Genomic DNA, 20,320 nt, shown 5'->3' with positions numbered 1-20,320 from the left:
ATACATACATACATACAAAAAAAAGTGTGTGTGTGTGTGTGCGTGTATATATATATGTCCTCAGAGCCTGCGGAGAAGGAATGTTGATGCTGATCACTTGAGCCTATTAGTTTTCTTGGGAAAATCTTCAGTGACTTAAAAACTGTTAATTTCAGCATAAAAATAGAAAAAACATTTCACTCGGGGGAGGGAAGAACCTCGCAGGCAAACATGAGGGAGGCATATAGTTTGACTGTAGAATTTCTAATCACGTGAAGTGTATGGAGGGCAGAGTGTTGGTATAAAATTGCAACATAAAGTTAAATGTTGCACTTAATCCAGTAAAGAGTCTCCTCTAGAACGAGGAGAAATCACGAGAATGAAAGATGAATGAAGATCAAAAGCCACTTTTCCTACAAGGGAAAATGTGTAATACGATGGATCATTCCCAGAGCATGTCTTTTTATTAAGCAGTTGTTTTCTAAAACTGAGAAGTGGTTAAGTCGTATTCTTTGCTCTGAAGGGTTGGTTTGTGTTCTTAAATATTAAAGCGCAAGTTTGTGACAGAATGCTAGAAGATGGTCCAGGTAGGCAGACTCATTTAGTGAGCAAGTCAACATGCAGAACAGAACTGTAATTCTTTGACAGAGTATGACCGAAAAAAAGGGCTGTTAAAAGATAATTTAAATGAGAAGAGGTACATGATTGATTAGCAGTCAGGTAGAGAGACCTGTGTTCTGAGATTTGTGAGAAGGATTGTGTCTGCTTTATTCCTCTCCTTCTCATCACCTGGTTCCCAGGGGTTGGGCTTACACGTGCTTACCACTCCTGGACGAGAAGGAAGTCCCACAAACACTAGGAAATTGAGCATGGGCTTGTACTTCTCTTAAGGAGATAGGTATCAGAAGTATGTCTTTAGCATTAGGATCATAGGACACTTGAAGAAAAACATCTGTTTAAAAGGTAACGAGTATTTCCAGATTATAATAAATTATTTCTTCATACAGCCTGTCTGCTAGATCAGTTTTAGTTAAAAAGCAATTGAGGAGTCTTCTCGTATATGCAATCTAGAGTCTGTTAGCCTGTTTTATGATGTTAACCTCAGTGTTTCCCTCCACACGCAGCTTCCTCTTCAAGTAATTGAGGAACCAGTGATAGTAAAGGAAATGTATGACGTTGCAGTGTCTTTGATCCAGTCGTTTGATGAGTTGGAAATGAAGAGCAATAGGTAAGATAAAGTTCAAGACTGTGGCTAAGAAATGTGTGGTTCTTTGGGGAAATGACATTCTAATTAAGGAACAGAATTTACAGTAGCCCATGTGTTACGGTTCTCAGTGGTACCTTAATTTTCTTTGTATCTTTTATTTTATATAAAACAGATTTCTACTCAGGTTAGTCATTTTAAGACTCCTTCTAGGTCTTACTGAATTTCCTATGTTCTTGAAATACATTTTATGCCCTTGAGTGTAAGTGGCCATTAAAGCCAGCCATGTCATGTGGAAGCTTCAGGCTCAACGCTGCAGACTAGAGTTGAATATTATTTATATGAAGGATAAAAGCAGAACTAACCTGCTATGTATTCTGAACTAAAACATATGTTAAGCCATTAAAAAAAAGCCTAAAAATATAAAAGAGACATCAACTTTAACAGGGTGTTTAGCTGATGCTTTCCTTTACTCTCTTTTGAAAGAAATCAGTGTTAATTTGTGTTATTTCATATTTTTGGTAAATTGCTGTTTGGTATCCAAAAACAGTGAAGCAGCTACTACAGCTTTGGTCTAATGCTGAGTAGGTGTTTCAAATTAGGGGTGTTTTTGATCCCATATATTCTCTTATGATTCATACATATAGGATGGAGGTACATTAATCTAAATTTTGCACTAATTTATTTATAATAAGCTTTTTTTCCTGATGATTTCTTTGATATTTTCAATGATGATGTTTTAGTATAGTTTGGAATAGCCGAAAGTAAACTGCCTTTTACTCATGAGATACCTTTTATAAGCAAACATGAAGGCATCAGCATTTCAGCTTTGAAATTCTAAAAGGGCTATTAGGAAGATCAACTGTTACCTTCCATTGAAAATTATAGTTCCTATTCTTTACACAGTTTGAGAATAAAGACTTTCATGGTATATGAAAATATTTTCATCAATATGGAACAATTATAAGATGATTGTAGTCTCTTGACTCATAACAAACTAGAAGATGGCGTCTTCAGTTAATATCATGACCTGTAACTCTTGATAGTGGTAAGTTTTCTTATAGGCTAGGCTTTTGTTGAAGACATCTGGTGATACTTTTAAAGTGACAGAAAATTATATATAATTGAAAAACTATCAAATTTATACAGAATTCTGCAGTAGTGTGCTACCTTTGCATTTTAAGAACTTTGATATCCTAATTTTGATGAATTTTAGAGGCAAATAAGAATATTTGTTTTGACATAATTTTGAAGACGAAAGCAAACCTAGTGCTTTGTTTCCAGTGTATATGTATGTGTATTCCGGAAAACATAGTTGTGAATAATGTGTTGAATTCTACTTCTTCAGGAAGTTTAAATAATACATATTACAGGATGTGTGTAATTCTGTTTGTCTTTCAAGATAAAATGTCTTGGAGTAATGAAACAAAGTAGGTTGAGGGTTGTAGAACTAATGAAATTGCATATTCTTATTAGGGAGAACAAAACCTTGGGTTTTATGTCAGAACGTGGCAGTGTGCTAGTATTTTTACCAGGTGAGTATAGGTCTCAATAATTCTTTTTGTTGTTTAACAAGCTTTCTTCTATTGATTCTTCTTTGGTTAATTTAATGTGTACTTAACTGGGGCTTCTTGGGGGGGGTGTTTTGGTTTAGTTTTTTTTATTACTTTTTTGGCAAATTTGTATGAGTGTGGCAATAACTGGAAGAGCTGTGAGTTAAGTCTTGAGTATTGTATTTTACAAGTGAAGTTACAGTAATAACAATTTGTTTTACAGTTAATCCAAAGAGATTGAGTTGTTCAATTACATTTTGAGACAGTACTTAAATACTGTAAAAAGTTCCTAGGATTTTTTTTAGAGATCTATATCCTTATTTGCATATAGTGCAGTCTTACCTAGATCTTATTTAGATTCTTGGAGCAAAGCTTAAGTTTCACTTTTTTTCTTTCCCTGTGCCTTGTTTGATTATAGTAGGAACACTCAAAAACCAGAGCTTGCAGAACAACATAGCTATTAATGAGTGAACAGAGAACTAATGTTTGGTTTTATATATATATTTTCTTTTTTTAATTTAATTTAATTTGTAAACCTAAATGTTTTACACTGTCTTTAAAGTCTATTTAGCAGGTTCAAGTGAGAATAACTACCAGAACAAATGCATACAGTAGTGTTTGCGTAACTAGGCGGCAGCTGATCTTTCAGCCTCTCCAGGTCACCCCAGCATTACAGACTTATTACCTTCAAGAATTCTTTTGCTTCAGGAGTTAGCAAGTTGGCTAGCCGAAAACTTTGGAGAGACTTGGGCACGTTATAATGGTGAATTCACTGCAGAGTTAGGGGCAGCTCTTACTGTGGACCTGGCGAGGTCTATCCCTGCCAGAACCCCTTAATTCTCTGCAAAATCTCTGTGTGTTGCGTCCCTGCTGCTTTAAGCACAGCAGCAGACATGCTAGCGCCAGGGCTGGAGCCGCAGCACACCAGCACAGGATTTACACTGTGTTTGCATGGTAGCTCTCAATGAGGGTATTAGCAAATACCTCTTGAGATTATCTTCACAAACAGTCTTTACACAAAACAGCAGAAAAGGAGAGCCCTTGGTTTACAAGGGGGCAGCTGAAACAGATTTGAGTAAAAATAACCTCTGTGTTTAGGACACTGACTTAAGATGTTGAGATGTAAATTTTTGAGTGTTTAAAATTGTATAGCAGTTTATACATTCAGAGTAGCACTTCCATGGGCATTTCAAGCTGAGTAGACATCAGGAGCCGGAAGGAAAGGCGTGCGGTGCTGGGGGATGCTTTTAAGTGATATGCCGTCTGTCTTTGTCAAACTCTGAGGCAGAATATGCTTCCATAGAGCAGCTGCAGTAGGATGCGGCGTTTTCCCTTCATCTTGCAATTGTCAGTCTTGTTCAGTGCTTAATTTTTATCGTAATTGAGTGTGAGTCTTCACAGATAAGTATCTTTCAGTCCTCAGCACTCCTTTCATTCCAGAGCTAGTCTATCCGAGGTGATACAAATCGTTACGTGAAAAATATCACTGTACAGTTTAATATACGTGTGTACATGTTTCCAGTGGGCCTGAATTAAGTTGGCACAACAAACCAACCAGTTTTGGCATTTTTTGATTTGAGTGCTTGGCATGGCGACCTTAATGTTTCTTGAGCACATACTTCAGTATATAGTTTTTTACTTTTTAAAGAACATATTGAATAAGCAAAGGTGGAGATGGCCTGTTCACTTTGTGCTTCACAGACACTTGCTGAGAGCAGAAATAGCGTGATTTAAAGTTTTGGAGTTTTCTTTCAAAGGGATTATTCTGTTACTGTCTCTTGAGCTTTTTTCTGTTCATGTAAATCTGTTTCTGTTCTGTGTTTTCCTTTACACTTCTCTGTGCCTCTGCCTCCTCATTATCCTGATATGTTTGCCAGACAGATTTTGTTACTAGTTGCTTCTTCCTTCCAAAAGCTGCTTCTCCTGCTGGCAGTCATGATCAGTTCTTGTCTGTTGCAGAATTGGTCAGCAGATATTATCTACGGTGCCTAGTAGGTAATTACAAGACTAATTAGTAGCTAATGTTAATATTGATTATGCAGAGTCTACTTCTCCTGCCAACCATAGATCAAGACTCTCCTAATCATTTTTTAAACGTAACTTGGATTTGGGTCTTGATTTCTCATTCAGATCCTTAATGCGACAGTATGGCAAGCAGGATATCAAGATAGGCGAGCGGTGCCTAGTGGGATATGGTAGTCTGGCAGGCTGAGTCCAAGCAACCCCTATCATGGTGTTCTTGTGTTTGCATATTTAATTGGGTCCTTATTGGATCATGCATTTGCTTATTGGTTGTGTCTTCTATTTCTTTAATTGCATATCGTAGTTCCATTCATGAACAGACACTTTTTTTATATATATAACAATAACTTTAAAATGTTATCTTCAGATGTTTCCTACTCTGCATGACCTTGTCTACAGTGCTAAAGATGTTTTGCTTAGAGCCTTGTTAATCCTTCGAACTGTAGATTTGTTTTTGTGCTATTTCATTAGCTCGTTATCTGGCCACTCATCTGTTACAGTCTCAAGTACTCTTAGGATTTCATTTGAACTGCTATGTTAATTAGGCTTCCTGGCTGTTCTTTAGGTCCTCATGACATTGCTTTTCCCTGTAGTAGTCCCCCCCCCCCTTTTTTTTCCTCCTCAAACATACTTGCTCTCTCTCCAGCCCTGATCTGTATTTGCTTCTTTAGCTATAGTCACTTTCCCCTCGTTTTCTGGTTTCAGTCTTTCTGCCTGGCATAGTGAACTAATCTCCATGTTCTCCTTCAGTTTCTTTTCCCAACCAACCGCATGTTACCACCATGTTCATTTCTTGTTAAATCTGTTTCCTCTTGCCCCCAATTTCTTGCTTTCTAGCCTCTTCTTCTTCCTCATCTTAACTCGGTTGCATTTTTTTCAGCCCATCACACCTACTTCCTCCCCCTGATTTCTGATCTAAGTTATCCTTCTCTCTTACCTTTCCTGAAAAAGTGCTGCTCTTCCTTTTGCATCATGTAAAGAGCACTAGAGCTTTCAGTTCAAGGTGCTCAAACTGTATTTAACCCGGCTGAAAATTGCAACAATCCTGTATTATGGTTACAGGATAATCTCCTTTTAAATATCCGGTCAGAGGTAGCCTGCTGTTGGATGGATTTTTATTTTTTTTTTTCCTAAATACAGCTATTGAAACTGAACAAGTCTGTATCAGAAGTACACTAGGCTTCTCCAGAAGGGTTATACCTATGCAGGTATTTGGGAAGATAAGCAAGAATACACTTAATAATAGGAATATTTCCCCTGCCAGGCTTTTAAATTCCTTGGTCAAAGCATGGGTACTAGTACTCTTCAAAGAAAAGACTGTTAAACCAAACATGACCAAAATACTTTTTTCTTAGCCCTGTTCTTGGAAACATTTTTATTGTTTCGGCTGAAGTGTACACACTTGTCCAAAAACAGACATCCGGCATGCAGTGAACATTGTCAGCTGTAAGGAACAGAAACAGGTGGGAGAGACTGGCAGATGACCTTTATGTCTGATACTGTTGCTTTACTTTTGTAAATGTAAAATCACAGCAAATAAGTCTTTTAAACAGTTAATGAATCATTCACAAATATTTCAAGAAATGATTCATTATTATGTGTTTTCTTTGCTATTATATTCATGTGTGAAAAGGAGGTAACAATGGAATTGAGATAAGAATTTATGTAGAAATGAGAATTGCTTTTAGGATTGTTTGAGTGATCACTACAAAGAAAAAATGCTTGATTACCTCTTCCCTAGGTTTGGCTGAAATAAACTACATGCACATGTCTCTCACAAATACGCTTAACAAAAGGTAAGTTAGACTACATCTGTTTATTTCTACTCAGTTAAACTTGAACATGAATCCTTCAGCTATACAAGTTCTTAGTACTAAAGGTGATTTAGCATAATTAGAGATATTTACTCATGCAAGAATATAAAAATCATATTTCACTGATGCATTTTCTTTAGGTTGCAAGTGTACCCACTTCACTCAGCTGTGACACTGGAGGAACAAAATAATGTGTTTTTGTCTCCAGTTCCTGGCTACAGAAAGGTAAATACTGTTGAATTATTAGTTACCTTTTTTCTTAAGGGTGTAAGATCTTCGCTATGAATAATAGTAGCTGTGCCAACTCGGATCACTGTATGAAGGCAAAACAGATTTGTTTTTTCATGATGGAAACCGATTGACTTTCTTACCAAGTTGTTGTGTTAACTACTGTTTGGAACTCAAGAGAAGTGCAATAACAGAAGGTTATCCTTAAATTATTCTGTGACAATTGTTTTTATCCTTCAAAATAGTTTGTGCATGCTGATTCCTGCACCTGTGTGACATTAGTATATTGCTGATGGCAGTGCGTAGCAGAATTGTCTGGCAGTATGGATCTCTCTTGCATTGTGCTCCATATTTTACTTAGCGTTTTGGGGCTTTTTTGTCACTGCTAATGCTGTGGTATTTTAGTATTACAGAGGCATAAAGAAATATTTGCGTTCTTCTATGTTGTCATGTATTATACTACTTTACTATGTGTTTCTGATATTAGGAAAGAAAATACAGGGTTTTTTGTGTTGTATCAGTCAGTATCTATACGCAGGACAGAAGCATTGTATTCCCTGTACCCTCATTGCTATTTCTTCCTAGCAGGTTGTTTTTTTTCATGCAGAAACATACTAATATGAGTAAATTTTTCTTTACACATTCATTGTTCCTTTTTTGCTTTGGAACCCAGATTATTCTGTCTACAAATATAGCTGAAAGCTCTCTAACAGTTCCCGATGTTAAATATGGTAAGCCTTCTAAATTTTTTAATTTTGTATTCATTGTTTTTATAATGTTTTCCTTACTTTGTTTGCCTAACTCTCTCCAGCATGCCCCATTCTTAAAAAGTTTTTGACAGTTGTTGAATTCCCTCTTTCACAACAGGAAGCAGTTTTAAATCTGAATATATGGACAACTGTCAGATCTGTTGAGTAGGGTGCTGGTTTTAATCCTTTACTGGAGGAAAAAAATGCAAATTTGAATGCAGTAACAAACAGATTTAGAGCTCACATGTCACAAGTAACTTAAGCTTTTTATTCACATTCTAAATATATTTTAGAGTAATTCTGTCAGATTAATCACATTCTCCTATAGAATATCCAAATGCAGAAACAGCTGCCTCTCTCAGTGCTTGTCATCTGATCTACACTAACTCTTTATTGTCATAATGTTGAAATCTATTTGCAGCTCTGTAAGTATTCAGAATATCCTGGGTCTAATTGTTAATATACCTAGTGTTCTCTTTGTTGCTTTTGTTGAAAACTTTCCTTTATGACAAAACAAAATCAACCAGCACTTACTGCATTTCAGTGAAGATAAGTTACTTCTTATTAATATTTTGATTTTTTTTTTTTCTTAATTGTAGTGATAGATTTCTGTTTAACTAGGACTTTGGTTTGTGATGAAGACACTAATTATCAAAGTTTGAGACTTTGCTGGGCATCCAAAACAAATTGTAATCAAAGAAAAGGTAAGGTGGCAATAGGTAATGGAAAGGAATTTTAGAAGTTAAGCTTGATGAAGAATTATATATAACTTGCCATTTTATTAATTCAGTAAAAAGGACTGATGGTTTTTGTCATCAATAATTTATATTAAAAAAAACTTAATTCTATACCATTTCAGGCTATTAAACTGTTATTAAACAAATATGCCTGAATATTCTATCTTATTCAAGAATTCTGCCAGGGCATTATTATGTATTTTTAATTGGAAAGTATTAATATTCACAAACCATAAAACTTACAGGGATTCTATGTTACTTAATAGAAATGTTTTATCATGTGATATTAAAAAGAAAAAAATGTGGGAGGAGAGGGAAGAAAAGAAAGAAGTTACTGCTAGGTATTTATTGACTGCTTGGGAGTTTCAGCCATAAAAGAGGCCTTCATGTCTACTCTTAAATGAGGGAAAAAGCCACAGTAATATATTTATTGTTGACCAGTGTTTGTAAATAATAACTAATATCTTCTCTAATCAGACAGTATTCTTCAATATTGAAGTCTCTTAGTTTTGATCAAGTACTGAAATGATTTCATGAGCAGTGGCATCTTTGGATATAAAAATGTCCTGTTTTTTTAAAAATATTATGTGGACTTTTTTACAATTAGAGCCTTCCTGTAATTTCCATTTGGTTCCAGCTCAGTGTAGGAAATGATAACTGGCCAATATGCAGTCAGTAGCAGCAACATTTTCTATAACAGGAAATTTGAATTTGTTATTCATATGACTTATTTTTGGAAATATGGTCTAATGCTCCAATAGAGTATCCCACTGAATTGAGTCACTTGTAGTTTGCTGAAGTGGATTTGTGGAGATAAGCTTTCTAATCAGTGCATTTTCTGTAAATAGTGGTTTATAAATATATTTTGCTGTTCATAGTGGTATCTTAAAAGTTGTTTGTATAGAATATTTTTGCTAGCTTTGGAGTCGAGCAGAAAATCTGAGTACGCTCATCATATAAAAAAATCTAAATGCAAAGTGTATCTACTCTGCATATAGAATCTTCAGTTTGGGGGTATGCCAAAACTTCCATTGTTTGACACATTTTTATCCATATCAGCTTGGATTTGGTAGGAGTTGCTCTTTCCTAATTTTGAAGAATGTTTTAGAGCAGGGTTTGTCTCATCCTTTCTGCTGAGAAAGATAGATGCTGATTTCAGGGTACTTACATGGAAGAGGTATTTGATAGAGCTGCCATCAGGCAAAGTGATTTTTATCTGATCCTTGTGTAGGAAAGCAGAGAGATGATTTCTTCACTGGCCCAGCCTGCTGCAAGAAGTAAATTATACTGTTGAGCCTGTAGCATCAGCTGTCCTTTGCTGCTCAGCTGTCTGAAAGGCTTGTGGGTGGATATTCTGTGAACAGTCTGAAACTTGGACAGTTTATAAATCAATGATGGTTTGCTCTTTCATGTAAAGGTCGTGCGGGACGTGTTTCCAAAGGGTATTGTTATAGGCTTGTACACAAGGACTTCTGGACAAACTATATTCCAGAGAAGCCAGTACCTGAGATACTGGTAAGAATTTTTTGGGACCTTAAGGTTTTTTTAATGTATGTACTAATATCAGAGATGACGAAAACAACTAGTTTTACTTTACTTTTCCTGAAGGCAGTGTATGATTTGAGTAGTTACTGTTAACTCTATTGCTGAGTAGATTTCAAGTTAAGTTAGTTAAATAACTGATGAAGACCATTCAACCAGACCACTTCTTCCCCTCATGGAAAGAGATGGGTCACAGCAAAACAATGGATGGGACTTCAGGATTTAGCAGCCTGTTCGAACAAAAAATATCCTTAGTTATGGGAAATTCATTTCAGGTTTTACTAAATTATGAACCTCAACTTTTTTTTTTATTATTATCACTTCAAGTCCCACTTCTCATGGGGGAAAGTAACAATAGCATTGTCTTCCCTTTAGTGTTGTCCATTGGGAACTACGATCTTAAAGATAAAAATGCTTGACATGGGGGAACCAAGAGCCTTGTTGGCAACAGCTCTTTCTCCACCCAGTGTAGGGGACATTGAACGTACCATACTTCAGCTGAAAGAGGTACGCATTGTTTTAATGTTCCTAAAATCAGGGTAGTCAAAATATATTGTAGAAGTGTTTTTCTGGGTTTATAAAGTAGTAGTAACCTTAATTGGAATCTGAAGTAAGAACTATGTCTAGAAAATCTTTTCTCATGTTTGACTCTTGCTTGGTTACCATCCTCTTTAGCATAATTTCTGCAGTTACTTCAGCAAAACAGGATTATATTTTCATCACAGAACGACAGCAGATTAGTGGAGAAACAATACTGTTCGTAAACAGCATCTATAGTGAGAAAGAATAGAAAAAAGTAAGAGAATCTGAGCTCTGTAAGTGAAAATATTTCTTAATAAGTAGCAAAATCCTGGTGATCTCACACTTCTAGCTTATCATGTGCTAGAACCAACCTGAACATCCCTCTTTGACCTACACAAGGAACTCAGTGACTTGACTTTCTGATTATAAATTTGTTATGGGTTTGAACACTAATCGCATTAAACTTCTTTTCCAACATGGGTAAGTGACTGTATTTGGATGCAGTGGCTTGCTTTTATATTCAGTATGTGTAGTAGTAGTTTTAGTTCTACTAGGCTTTTAGAATTAAGAACCTCAGCTTAGTGAGGATTTTGGTATTAATTGATGTTCTCTTGAGATAATTGCTTGTTTCTTGTCTTGTTTGCTTACAGACTGGTCTTAGATTTACATGATCAACTTGTACAAGCAAATAACTTAATTTTAATTTTTGTAGTTAGGAGCACTTACAACTTGTGTGCAAACAGAAGAAAATCCACATGATGGTGAGCTGACTTACTTAGGAAGGATTTTGGCACACTTGCCGGTGGATCAGCATCTTGGAAAGTTGATAGTCCTTGGTCATGTCTTTGGGTGCTTGGAAGAATGCCTTATTATAGGTAAATGAGAGCAAAACATGTATGAACAGGTCTATAAGGACAAGTAAGTTACAGTTTTTCATTTTGGTTCGTTTGTTTTGTAGCTGCAGCACTCTCCTTGCGGACTTTTTTTGCAGTGCCTTTCAGACAGCATATTGATGGATACAGGTACTATTGTCTTAGATGTTTTGTGTCTTCCTGACTATGTTTGGGGGCAGAGGGCTAGGTAAACCACTAAATACCATTTTTAATGTCATGAGTTTAACTTTCTGTCAAAGTGCCAAAGCTAGTGAGTGCAAAAACAAGCTTTTGAAGGCAGCTCAGGGTACCAAAATCTGCTATGGTGTGAACTAATTAGTATCACAGAACTGCACTCATCCTTTTCTGAGTGCAAGACCTGATTCTTCAGCTTTGCCTTTCTGATGTGGACATGTGGCTGTATCTCTTAAAAATGAAATAAATCCTTTCTATCTTGGCCGTACAGCTCATCCTCAACAAAATGGTGTGAATAAGAACAAATAATTACAATAAAGGTATTCACCTTGTTTATTGAACTGCTGGAAGGTATTGATACTGTAGGAGGATGAGCTGCATAATAAATTCAGTATTTGGGGGGGAAAAAAAAGATATTGCTGATAATTCTTTGTTTGTATTGCCAGGAGCAAACTGTTTTTTTCTGGGAATAGCAAGAGTGACTGTATTGCACTTGTGAATGCTTTCAAGGTACATCTTTTTTTCTGGCTGATCTTCCAGTGAAATCTGGTAAACTATAGCAGAGCTCCTTACCTTTGTAGGAGCAGTGCAGCATTTTTGCTTTAGATTGTTAAAAGCTTTTCATGTTATTACTCCTAGCCGCTTAGTAATGCTTTTTGTAGGCTATCTCCTACTAATTTCATATATGCTACTATATAATACTACTGCTACTACCAATTATGAGTCAACTTTTACCACTGAAGGAGCTGCACAAGTTTGCACCAAAGTAAGGTTGTAAGAAATGGTGGGTGAAAACAGGTTGCATCACTCAGTTTCTTGACACATTCCCTAATTTTTACCATCTCCTATGGCTTTTGAGGCATTTGTTCTAGTTCTAAGCCGCTGGTAAACAGAGAAGAGAAAGAGAGAGCAGGCTGTGGTCTCAGTCTCCCACATGCTAGAAGCAGCAGCAGATTTGGAACAAGAGAGGAATGAGCGGCTCACATTCTCTTGATTCCTTTCCATAAAGGAGCTGCTTTAGATGGCGAAGCAGATTCAGGGAAGGCGTACCCATATTGTTCTCGTTATTATAAAATGGATGTCTCTGCCTACAAGAGAACAAATGGTGGTTAACTCATGCAGAATTAAGTTACTGGAACAATAACCTGAGATGCTGAAGAAGTTTCTAACATAGCATATCTGTTGTCTGTGTGGTAGTGAGGATCCCACTGCAGCTGTTACAAATCTTGTGTATGAGACCGAAGTCTTCTGCATTGTAGTATTTGTGGGTACTGTGCCTTCCCGTGCTTCTCTTAAAATCTGCTTGGTTCTGGACCTGCCTGTGTTCCAGAACAAAATGTGACTTCTTTCGCAACCTTTTTAACATGCGTGGCAACAAGAATGATTGTAGCTAGACCCTAATACACAAGTACAAGAAACGGTAGTCAGTGAATTAGGTTGTGAATAGGTAGAGAGGTGGGGGCATCTCCATCCTTGGAGGTATTCAGAACTCTGGTAAACAAGATCATCCTCAAGTTGGTCCTGCTGTGAATTGGTCTAAATTAGTCTATGATTTGAATTTCCTTGTATTCTTTTGTGTTTAAATTTTCTTGTAGTCCGTGTTAGCCTAAGGGTGTCTCTGGATTTTAAATTAGTGTTTTTAAAAAAACTATCTTCAGTATACATTTTGAAAATACTTGATAGTTGTGAGTATGTCACATTAATTTGTTGTAATAATTACTACTGAAACATTACAGTTTGTGCCTGAATTTTAAGTGACTTCTTTCTTAGGCATGGCAGATTTGCAGACAAAAAGGAGAACTGAGACATCCCAAGGTTAGTTGAAATTCTTTTTTTCCATTTGAGGTTGGTGACTTCAGTTTTGGAGTATTTTATATTCTTAATACAGCAATTTGAGCTAGCAATCTTCCTCTGCAATAGTTGGGATTTTTCATAAGTAAATAGAAGCATAGGCTTTGAGGGAACATTGTGAGTCTTTGAATCCAGCATCAGGTATTCAGAGGCAACCTTTTATATACTCCATTTCGTAGGTGGACTAACGGCAGCTAGAATGTTTAAAATCCAACCTTATAAACAAAATAGAGCTGAAGTTAAAAGAGAATGTTTTTTTCTTTATAAGCATAGGTGGATCTTTCTTAAAGAGTCAGAAAGGAAGCCTTTAAAAAAGTGGTTTAAAAAGGGACAGTGAGTGGGACCAGGTAAAAATAAGAACCTTAAGAGTCAAGTTTCTGACATGAAAAATTCAAGATCTATATGTGAATCAGCCTCAAAAATCAGTGGTATACATACAAGAAATAACTGCCTCTAGTCTTTCTGTGGTATGTATAAGAGCCTTTTTGACTTCTGCTTCTCTCTGACTGTAATATGCTTTATGAACACCTGTGCCTAACGTACACTGAAGTTTCAACTAGTAACAAAGACTGCCAGCATGTAGGCTCTGTCTGTTAAAATTATGCATCCAGATAAAGAAGTCCTGCTTTTCCTAAAGTGTAGTGTCTGTCTTGAAGTAGATCCTATAGTAGCAACATCGAGGAGTTGGACCTGTGGGTTTATATGGAAAACTTACATGACTCACAGCTGCTCTGACGTTAACCAAAGTATAGTTTATTAGTAAACTCTATAGCTATATATTTATTTTTTATAGATGTTGAAATATTGGTTGATATGGATGCATAGAAAGCTGTGAAATGAGATCCTTCTATCACAGTATATAACTATGACTTATATCCACCCAGAAGAATTTGAGAGAATTTTTAGCGGTAGAGAAACCAGTATATAACAGCTTTTGCATTTGCATTTTTCACTTTCTCTTTCAGGAAGAGCTTGACTGGGGTCGATCAAATTATATTCACATCAAGAGAGTCAGAGAGGTGAGCTGAAATAGATAATCATTTGCATAAACAGACTTAACTTTCTTTGTTTTCTACAGATGTCAGGATCTTGGATAAGCCTCCTGTGTGTACATATATGTTTTTTAAACTGTGAATTTTTAGTTTGGGTTTCTTTGGGGGAGGAGAGATTATACTGTTTAAAGTGGTGTTAAATTAACAACTGTTTAGCATATTTATCTTTTTCTAAGAGATCTCCAGTATTATTTACCAATTACATAAATTCCTCAAATAGACTAGTTGTGGTGAGACCTCTGCAGATGTTTTTTCCATTGTTACATTGTTTTGGTGTAATAGGCCCATTTAAAGCAAATATAAGTACAATTATATCATAAGGATAGAAATTAAAAATATGTGGTGTTTTATTAGTACAATTACTGTAACAGTTAATGAACACTGCATTGCAAAGTGCTTAAAGCTCAATGTGGTATGTGAAGAGGGGAAATAATTAAAACTCCTGAATAACTGTGATTGGCAGAGCATGCCTTTGCTGATTTATATTTGCTAGTAGCAAGGTTCCTAATTAAACTGTTGCTTTATTCTCCAGAAAAATATTTCAGCATTATTCCAGTACATCATTATAATGGCATGAGCCCTATAGAAGCTGGGTTCAAAAAGCACAGAAAAAACAAAAGCTTTTGTAGTAAGCGACCATCTGGAAAAAAGATGGCAATAGATTTTTAAGCTAGGAGGTACCTCTTAGATTTTCTTTGAAACAATTTAATACTGATATTTTATAGAACAGAAGATTAGAAATAAAGGTTATTGACAAAATATATTCTTAAGCCAAATCAGAAGAAGGGATATATTGTGTGAAGAAGAATGTGTAATGTAAATGTAAAAACTTACTAAAAGACAATTTAGCATGTGATGAATAAGAAGTAGACAAATCGAGGATTGCAGAAAACTTGCTTTATGTGCATGAAGTGTAATGATTTTTAACTGTGGAACTGTATATCGTTTCTTCAAGAAGAGTTCTGCTTGCTTTATTGTACAACAGTGACTTGTGCTCACTGAGTGAAGTGCTGGTCTTTGTTCTGGTGTTTTTTGTTGTTGGGTTTTTTGGGAGGGTGCTATTTTTTGTTTTGTAATCTTCAGTCAGTGACTGAACTTAGGCCTCATACCAACATACATTATCTAAGGTTTGTTCTGAATGGAGATGTATTAGTGTCTTTGTAGGTTTTTCTAGGACACTTACCAATATACTACCAGGCTGCTTCAGAACATGATCAGTTTTATCTTTTTTGCCTCCTCCTGAAGTGAAGTGGTGATACAATCTCCCTTTAACACATGGGGAACAGACATAGAGATCAAGACCAAAAGGAACATAAGTACCTTCATTTAGTTCACGTTTTATTTTCTAGTTGACTTGAGATGCAATTGAAAATGTGTAGTACTTTTTCTGGCATCAGCTATTTCAAATTTAAGACTGTGGGCTTGAAAAACTTAACAGTTAAGTGATCGCCTTGATGACTTTGATTCAAGTGACTTGCCTAGTGTCACCTAAGAACTTTGAGGCATATGCAAGAATAAAATCAAGTAGTGCAAGGTACTGTGAAAGTGTCATGGGAAATAACGCCACATTATTCATGTAACTGAGAAGAAGGTCTTGAATGGAATATGCTTAGCCTTTTTATATTAGCCTTTGAATGGATAGAGCTCTCTGTAGTTTAAGCTGCTTTACTATGGTCTTGGACAGTTAGAAATTAGAAGAACTACTGAACAGATGAGTAAAAATAAAACTGTATAAAAAGGAGGAAAGTATTTTAAATTATATACTGGAAAAAAGTTGCTAAGAGGAGGGAAAGTTTTAAATACTTCATAAAATAAATGTTGTATCATTCATTACATAATGTACGTATCATATATAATTATGATATCAAGGAGGAAAGATGAGAAAAAAGCAAATCATTTTAAAGCTGAAGAGCTGAAGGATTGGTTTCGTACGATAGCCTAGTAGGTAGACAATGTTCTTTTGGCCAACTTCAGATAAGTCATGCACAATCCCTTCTAGAATTAATAGCTCAGGAGTTTAGAGTGGACACCTACATTAACATCTGTTATGAAGGTTTTTTCTTTCCTTGTCTTTTTTTTTTAATCTTAAAAAAAAAAAAAAAAAAAAAAACACCTAAGTTTTCACATACTAACTTTATAGTCCTTTGCATGAACGTGGGTTTGCAGGCCTGAGACAGCCACACTGACTGGTTTCCAGTCCTGGTAGTTGTCATATGAGGAAAATATCAGGAATTTTAGTATCCTAAAACTGCCAGCAGTGGAATAGAAAATGTGGAATGGAGCAGGTTAGAGAACAGTGCTTTTTTAATCATTTGCTCCAAAATCAAATGGGATAAAGAAGGCATTCACTGTGTGGTTGGAGGACCAGTGGCTACACAGTTATAGAAGCTTATTGGAAATGGTTAGTTTTTAAAGCTTAGTAGAGTGGGTTCTTCTGCAGGGCAGACTCACTTAAAGTACTTAAGGTTGCCTGCTGAATTAAGGGTGCACTGTGTAGTTACTGTACACTTAGGTGCAGACATCCAGTTTGGCGTTAGCTTGTTTCTACTTTTTAAAATATGAAAACAAAATGATTTGATTGGGAATGAGTGCATAGTCATGTCAAAGGTAATTTCCGTTCCGCTTTTTTTCTGATTTTTGTTCTGCATCATACATATACAACAGTGCTTTCCAACTACAGAATTCTGTGAAATATGAAGAAAACTGCTTGGGTCACGCTACTGAAAGTGGATCTCTCCTGAGTAGAGATGTTAGGTGAAACAGATACAGGCTCCAAAAAAAAAAGAACTTGCTTACTTCTGTAGATTTTTACTAACAGATTTTATTTGCATTCGTGGACAGTTCCGATGTGTTTAAAATGTAATTTAGAGTTGTAATTTCAGGTGGCAGAGTTATTTGAAGAGTTGAAAGAGCGAGTCAGTGCATTTAACATGCGTGTTAATACTCAACCATCTGCTGTGGATCAGGAGTATGTATACAAACAACACTTCATTTTGCAGGTAATACTTTATTAACTCACTTTTCAGGGGAGAACAATTATTTACGAAGTTTATAACTGACTTTTTAAACGCTGATATTAATGAATTACTGTTACCTCCAGTGTTTCAAAATTCTCCATAGATTTTGAGTTTTCAGACTAAAAAAAGGTAATGTTTCTTACAGCTTAGAAGTGCCACTAATGTTAATTTCAATATCTCAAAAATTGCAAGTAGTATTTGTTCTCTAGCTATTCCTTAACTTTTTAACAGTTCGTCAAAATTAAATCAAATCATCCTGAGATCAGTTTAGCTCTGTGTCTGGATTAATCTTTTTAGTCATAAAAATACTCTGAAGGATGGTTTCAGTTGGAAGGATAAAAATTAACATTTTTGAAAAAGGTTTCAATTCTTGTTTGAGTTCTCTATTTGGACCTCCACTGACTTGGTTAGTTACTGGGGAAAAAACAGATTTCTTTCAGCTGCTGTAACTTACTGTCAAATTTCCGGTGAAACTTCTTGTCCTATTTGGACTGATGAGTAGTGATTTTTTTGTTGTTGTTTTGTTTTCACAGACAGACACAGTGATTGTTTCAAAGGCAATTTGTTTAACTGTGTCAACAGTGAACTTCTCAGGTCTGAATTGTTAAGTATTGTAAGACACAATGTGAAAACTGAGCAAGTCTCATGTTTCATGTAGCTGCTTTGTGTGAATTTGTTAAAAATTGAGGTTCCTTTGAGCTTATCAAAGAGACTGAGTAAGTGTTAAAGCCAAGGTTAATGATTATAGTTTTCATAGACCTTGTCTTTCTATGGAAATATGAAAATGTTGCAGAACTGTTCCAGAAGATGAGTTCTTTTCATAAAAGTGTGTTTTTAAGGGATGGGATTTGCATGAGTTAACCTTTAGTTTGAAATTACAGTCTTTCCCTTAAAAACACAGGGAAAACTGTTCGCATGAAGAACTGGTAATATCACTTTATATTGCAAGTATATTTCTTTTTGAGAGACTGAATATAACATGCTGTGTTTCACAAAATATTTTTTTACTTCAGGTTGTAATAGCTGGTGCTTTCTATCCAAATTACTTTACTTTTGGAAAATGTGACCAAGGAATTGCTGTGAGAGATCTTGCTGGCAAAGATCCGAAAACCACTGTAATGGTATGTTAGGAAGCTGAATAACTTAATAAAGTACCAAGTAATTAAAATATGTAGTGTTAAGGCTGGTATTTTCAAGTTTTGTTCTGTCTTGGGCCAGGACAGAAATAACTGTGTCCTCTCATCCTTATTTGGTGAATTGTTATCTCTCCCATCTCCTCTTCTTCCAATATAGTAAATGCTGTGTGGGTGGGCAATTTTGAAAGAATTCCTGTGGAGAACTGCCTCTATACATTTGATTGCTAATCTCATGTAACCAGCTAACTTTCATAAAACTTGTAAAGATTCTATAGAGTAAGACTATCAAGGCTGCTTTTATTTTATTTTATTTTATTTTATTATATATAAAAACAAATTGATGCAACTATTTTGCAACCTTTTGCTATTTTGTAATCTCTTATTTGGTGCATGCATCACATACCTGGTTGTTATGTTAAGGTTACTCAGGTGTTGCACTCCGGTCCTTTTTAATAGCCCAGTATGTTGTTAGCTGCCAGGGCATGCTGCTGACTCAGGTTCACTCTGCTGTCCACCAGGAGCCCCCAGGTCCTTTTTGGCAGAGCAGCTACCAAATCGGTCAGACTCCAGTATATGTAGTACTGAATTTCATGAGTCTCTTGTCAGACCATTTCTCTAGCCTGTCTACGTTCCTCTAGGTGGAGGCCCTGTCCTCCAGCGTATCAGCTTCTCCCACCAATTAGTCGTCATCCACAAACTTCATGAGGGAGCATTCTGTCTCCTCCTTCAGGTCACTGCTAAAGATATTAAACAGCATAGGTGCTAGGGTGGACCCCTGAGGAACTTCACCTGTAACCAGCCTCCAGACAGAGCATGAACTATTAACAGCTGCCCTTTGAGCCTAGTGGTCCAACGAGGTCTTCACCCACCTTGGAGCACACCAATCCAGACTGTAATGACCCTACTTGGATACAAGGATCCTGTGGGAGACCATGTCAAAATCTTTACTTAAGGGAAGGTCACTGGCATCTTCAACTCTTCCCTGTTCTACAGATCTAGCCATTTTGTGACAGCAGGTAATAAAGTTGGTCAGGTGTGATTTACTCTCGCTAAATACATGTTCGCCATTTCCAGTCACCTTCTCCTTCATATGCTCAGAAATGGCTTCCAAGAGGGCTTCCTCCATGAATTTCCTGGAGACTGGAGTGAGGCTGACCAGCCTGTAGTTCCCTAGCTCACCCGTGCCCTTTTTCAACCTAGGTATAATGTTTGACCTGTGTATGCAGCCTGTCTGACCCCTTGGACTTTCATGGGTTGAGTTTTCTCAGGAAATCTCTGATTCCATCCTGAAGGAGGAAGTTAACAGTTAAATATTTAAGTGAAGCTGTTAATGGACTAAAATAACTACATGTATCCAAGCTTTAACTTGTTTTTCTTAACAGTTGAAGAATATTCCTCCCTATGGATTTCTATACCATGAACAGTTGCAGTCACTTTTCAGACAGTGTGGGCAGGTAAAATCTATTGCATATGATGGACCAAAGTAAGTACAAAATATCTCAAGTATTATACCTTTCTCATGTTCTCAGTTGTGAGCCCAATAATCAAATTATTTCTTTGTCACTGTTGCACTGACAAACATGAGTTAATTTCTTATGATTTAATCTGTTTGGAATCATGAATTTATTTTTAATGTATTGGCTAGAAGAAGAAAGGTAGCCTTGAGGCTTAATACGTGAAGTGGAGTATCAGAGTAATCCAGTAGCGTTAGATAAACGAGCTCGGTTAGAGACTGCTTTCTGTTTTCTCTCTTCCGTTGTGTAACAGTGGCCCTTAAAACTGCAGCTGAGCTGTCTGTATTTGTTTCTAACTTGCAGTGAATTCAGCTCATTTGTACCAAATCAAGT

The 20,320-nt window shown here is 36.2% G+C and overlaps 1 protein-coding gene across 1 annotated transcript in view; it reads left to right on the top strand.

The window, feature by feature from the left end:
• TDRD9 (tudor domain containing 9) overlaps positions 1–20,320 on the top strand; it is a 77,910-nt gene that overhangs the window by 39,978 nt on the left and 17,612 nt on the right. The window contains exons 8-23 of the mRNA XM_064512021.1: positions 1,104–1,207; positions 2,660–2,718; positions 6,500–6,554; positions 6,713–6,797; positions 7,474–7,531; positions 8,149–8,253; positions 9,704–9,801; positions 10,204–10,335; positions 11,063–11,225; positions 11,309–11,372; positions 11,864–11,927; positions 13,188–13,232; positions 14,234–14,287; positions 17,203–17,319; positions 18,351–18,458; positions 19,856–19,956. Coding sequence (XP_064368091.1) covers positions 1,104–1,207; positions 2,660–2,718; positions 6,500–6,554; positions 6,713–6,797; positions 7,474–7,531; positions 8,149–8,253; positions 9,704–9,801; positions 10,204–10,335; positions 11,063–11,225; positions 11,309–11,372; positions 11,864–11,927; positions 13,188–13,232; positions 14,234–14,287; positions 17,203–17,319; positions 18,351–18,458; positions 19,856–19,956 — 1,412 coding nt within the window. The remainder of the gene's footprint in view (positions 1–1,103; positions 1,208–2,659; positions 2,719–6,499; positions 6,555–6,712; positions 6,798–7,473; positions 7,532–8,148; positions 8,254–9,703; positions 9,802–10,203; positions 10,336–11,062; positions 11,226–11,308; positions 11,373–11,863; positions 11,928–13,187; positions 13,233–14,233; positions 14,288–17,202; positions 17,320–18,350; positions 18,459–19,855; positions 19,957–20,320) is intronic.

Source organism: Dromaius novaehollandiae, chromosome 5, assembly GCF_036370855.1.
Source record: "Dromaius novaehollandiae isolate bDroNov1 chromosome 5, bDroNov1.hap1, whole genome shotgun sequence".
Classification (NCBI taxonomy): Eukaryota; Metazoa; Chordata; class Aves; order Casuariiformes; family Dromaiidae; genus Dromaius; species Dromaius novaehollandiae.
Note: the sequence above shows the minus strand (reverse complement) of the source record. Positions and strands in the feature narration are given on the sequence as shown.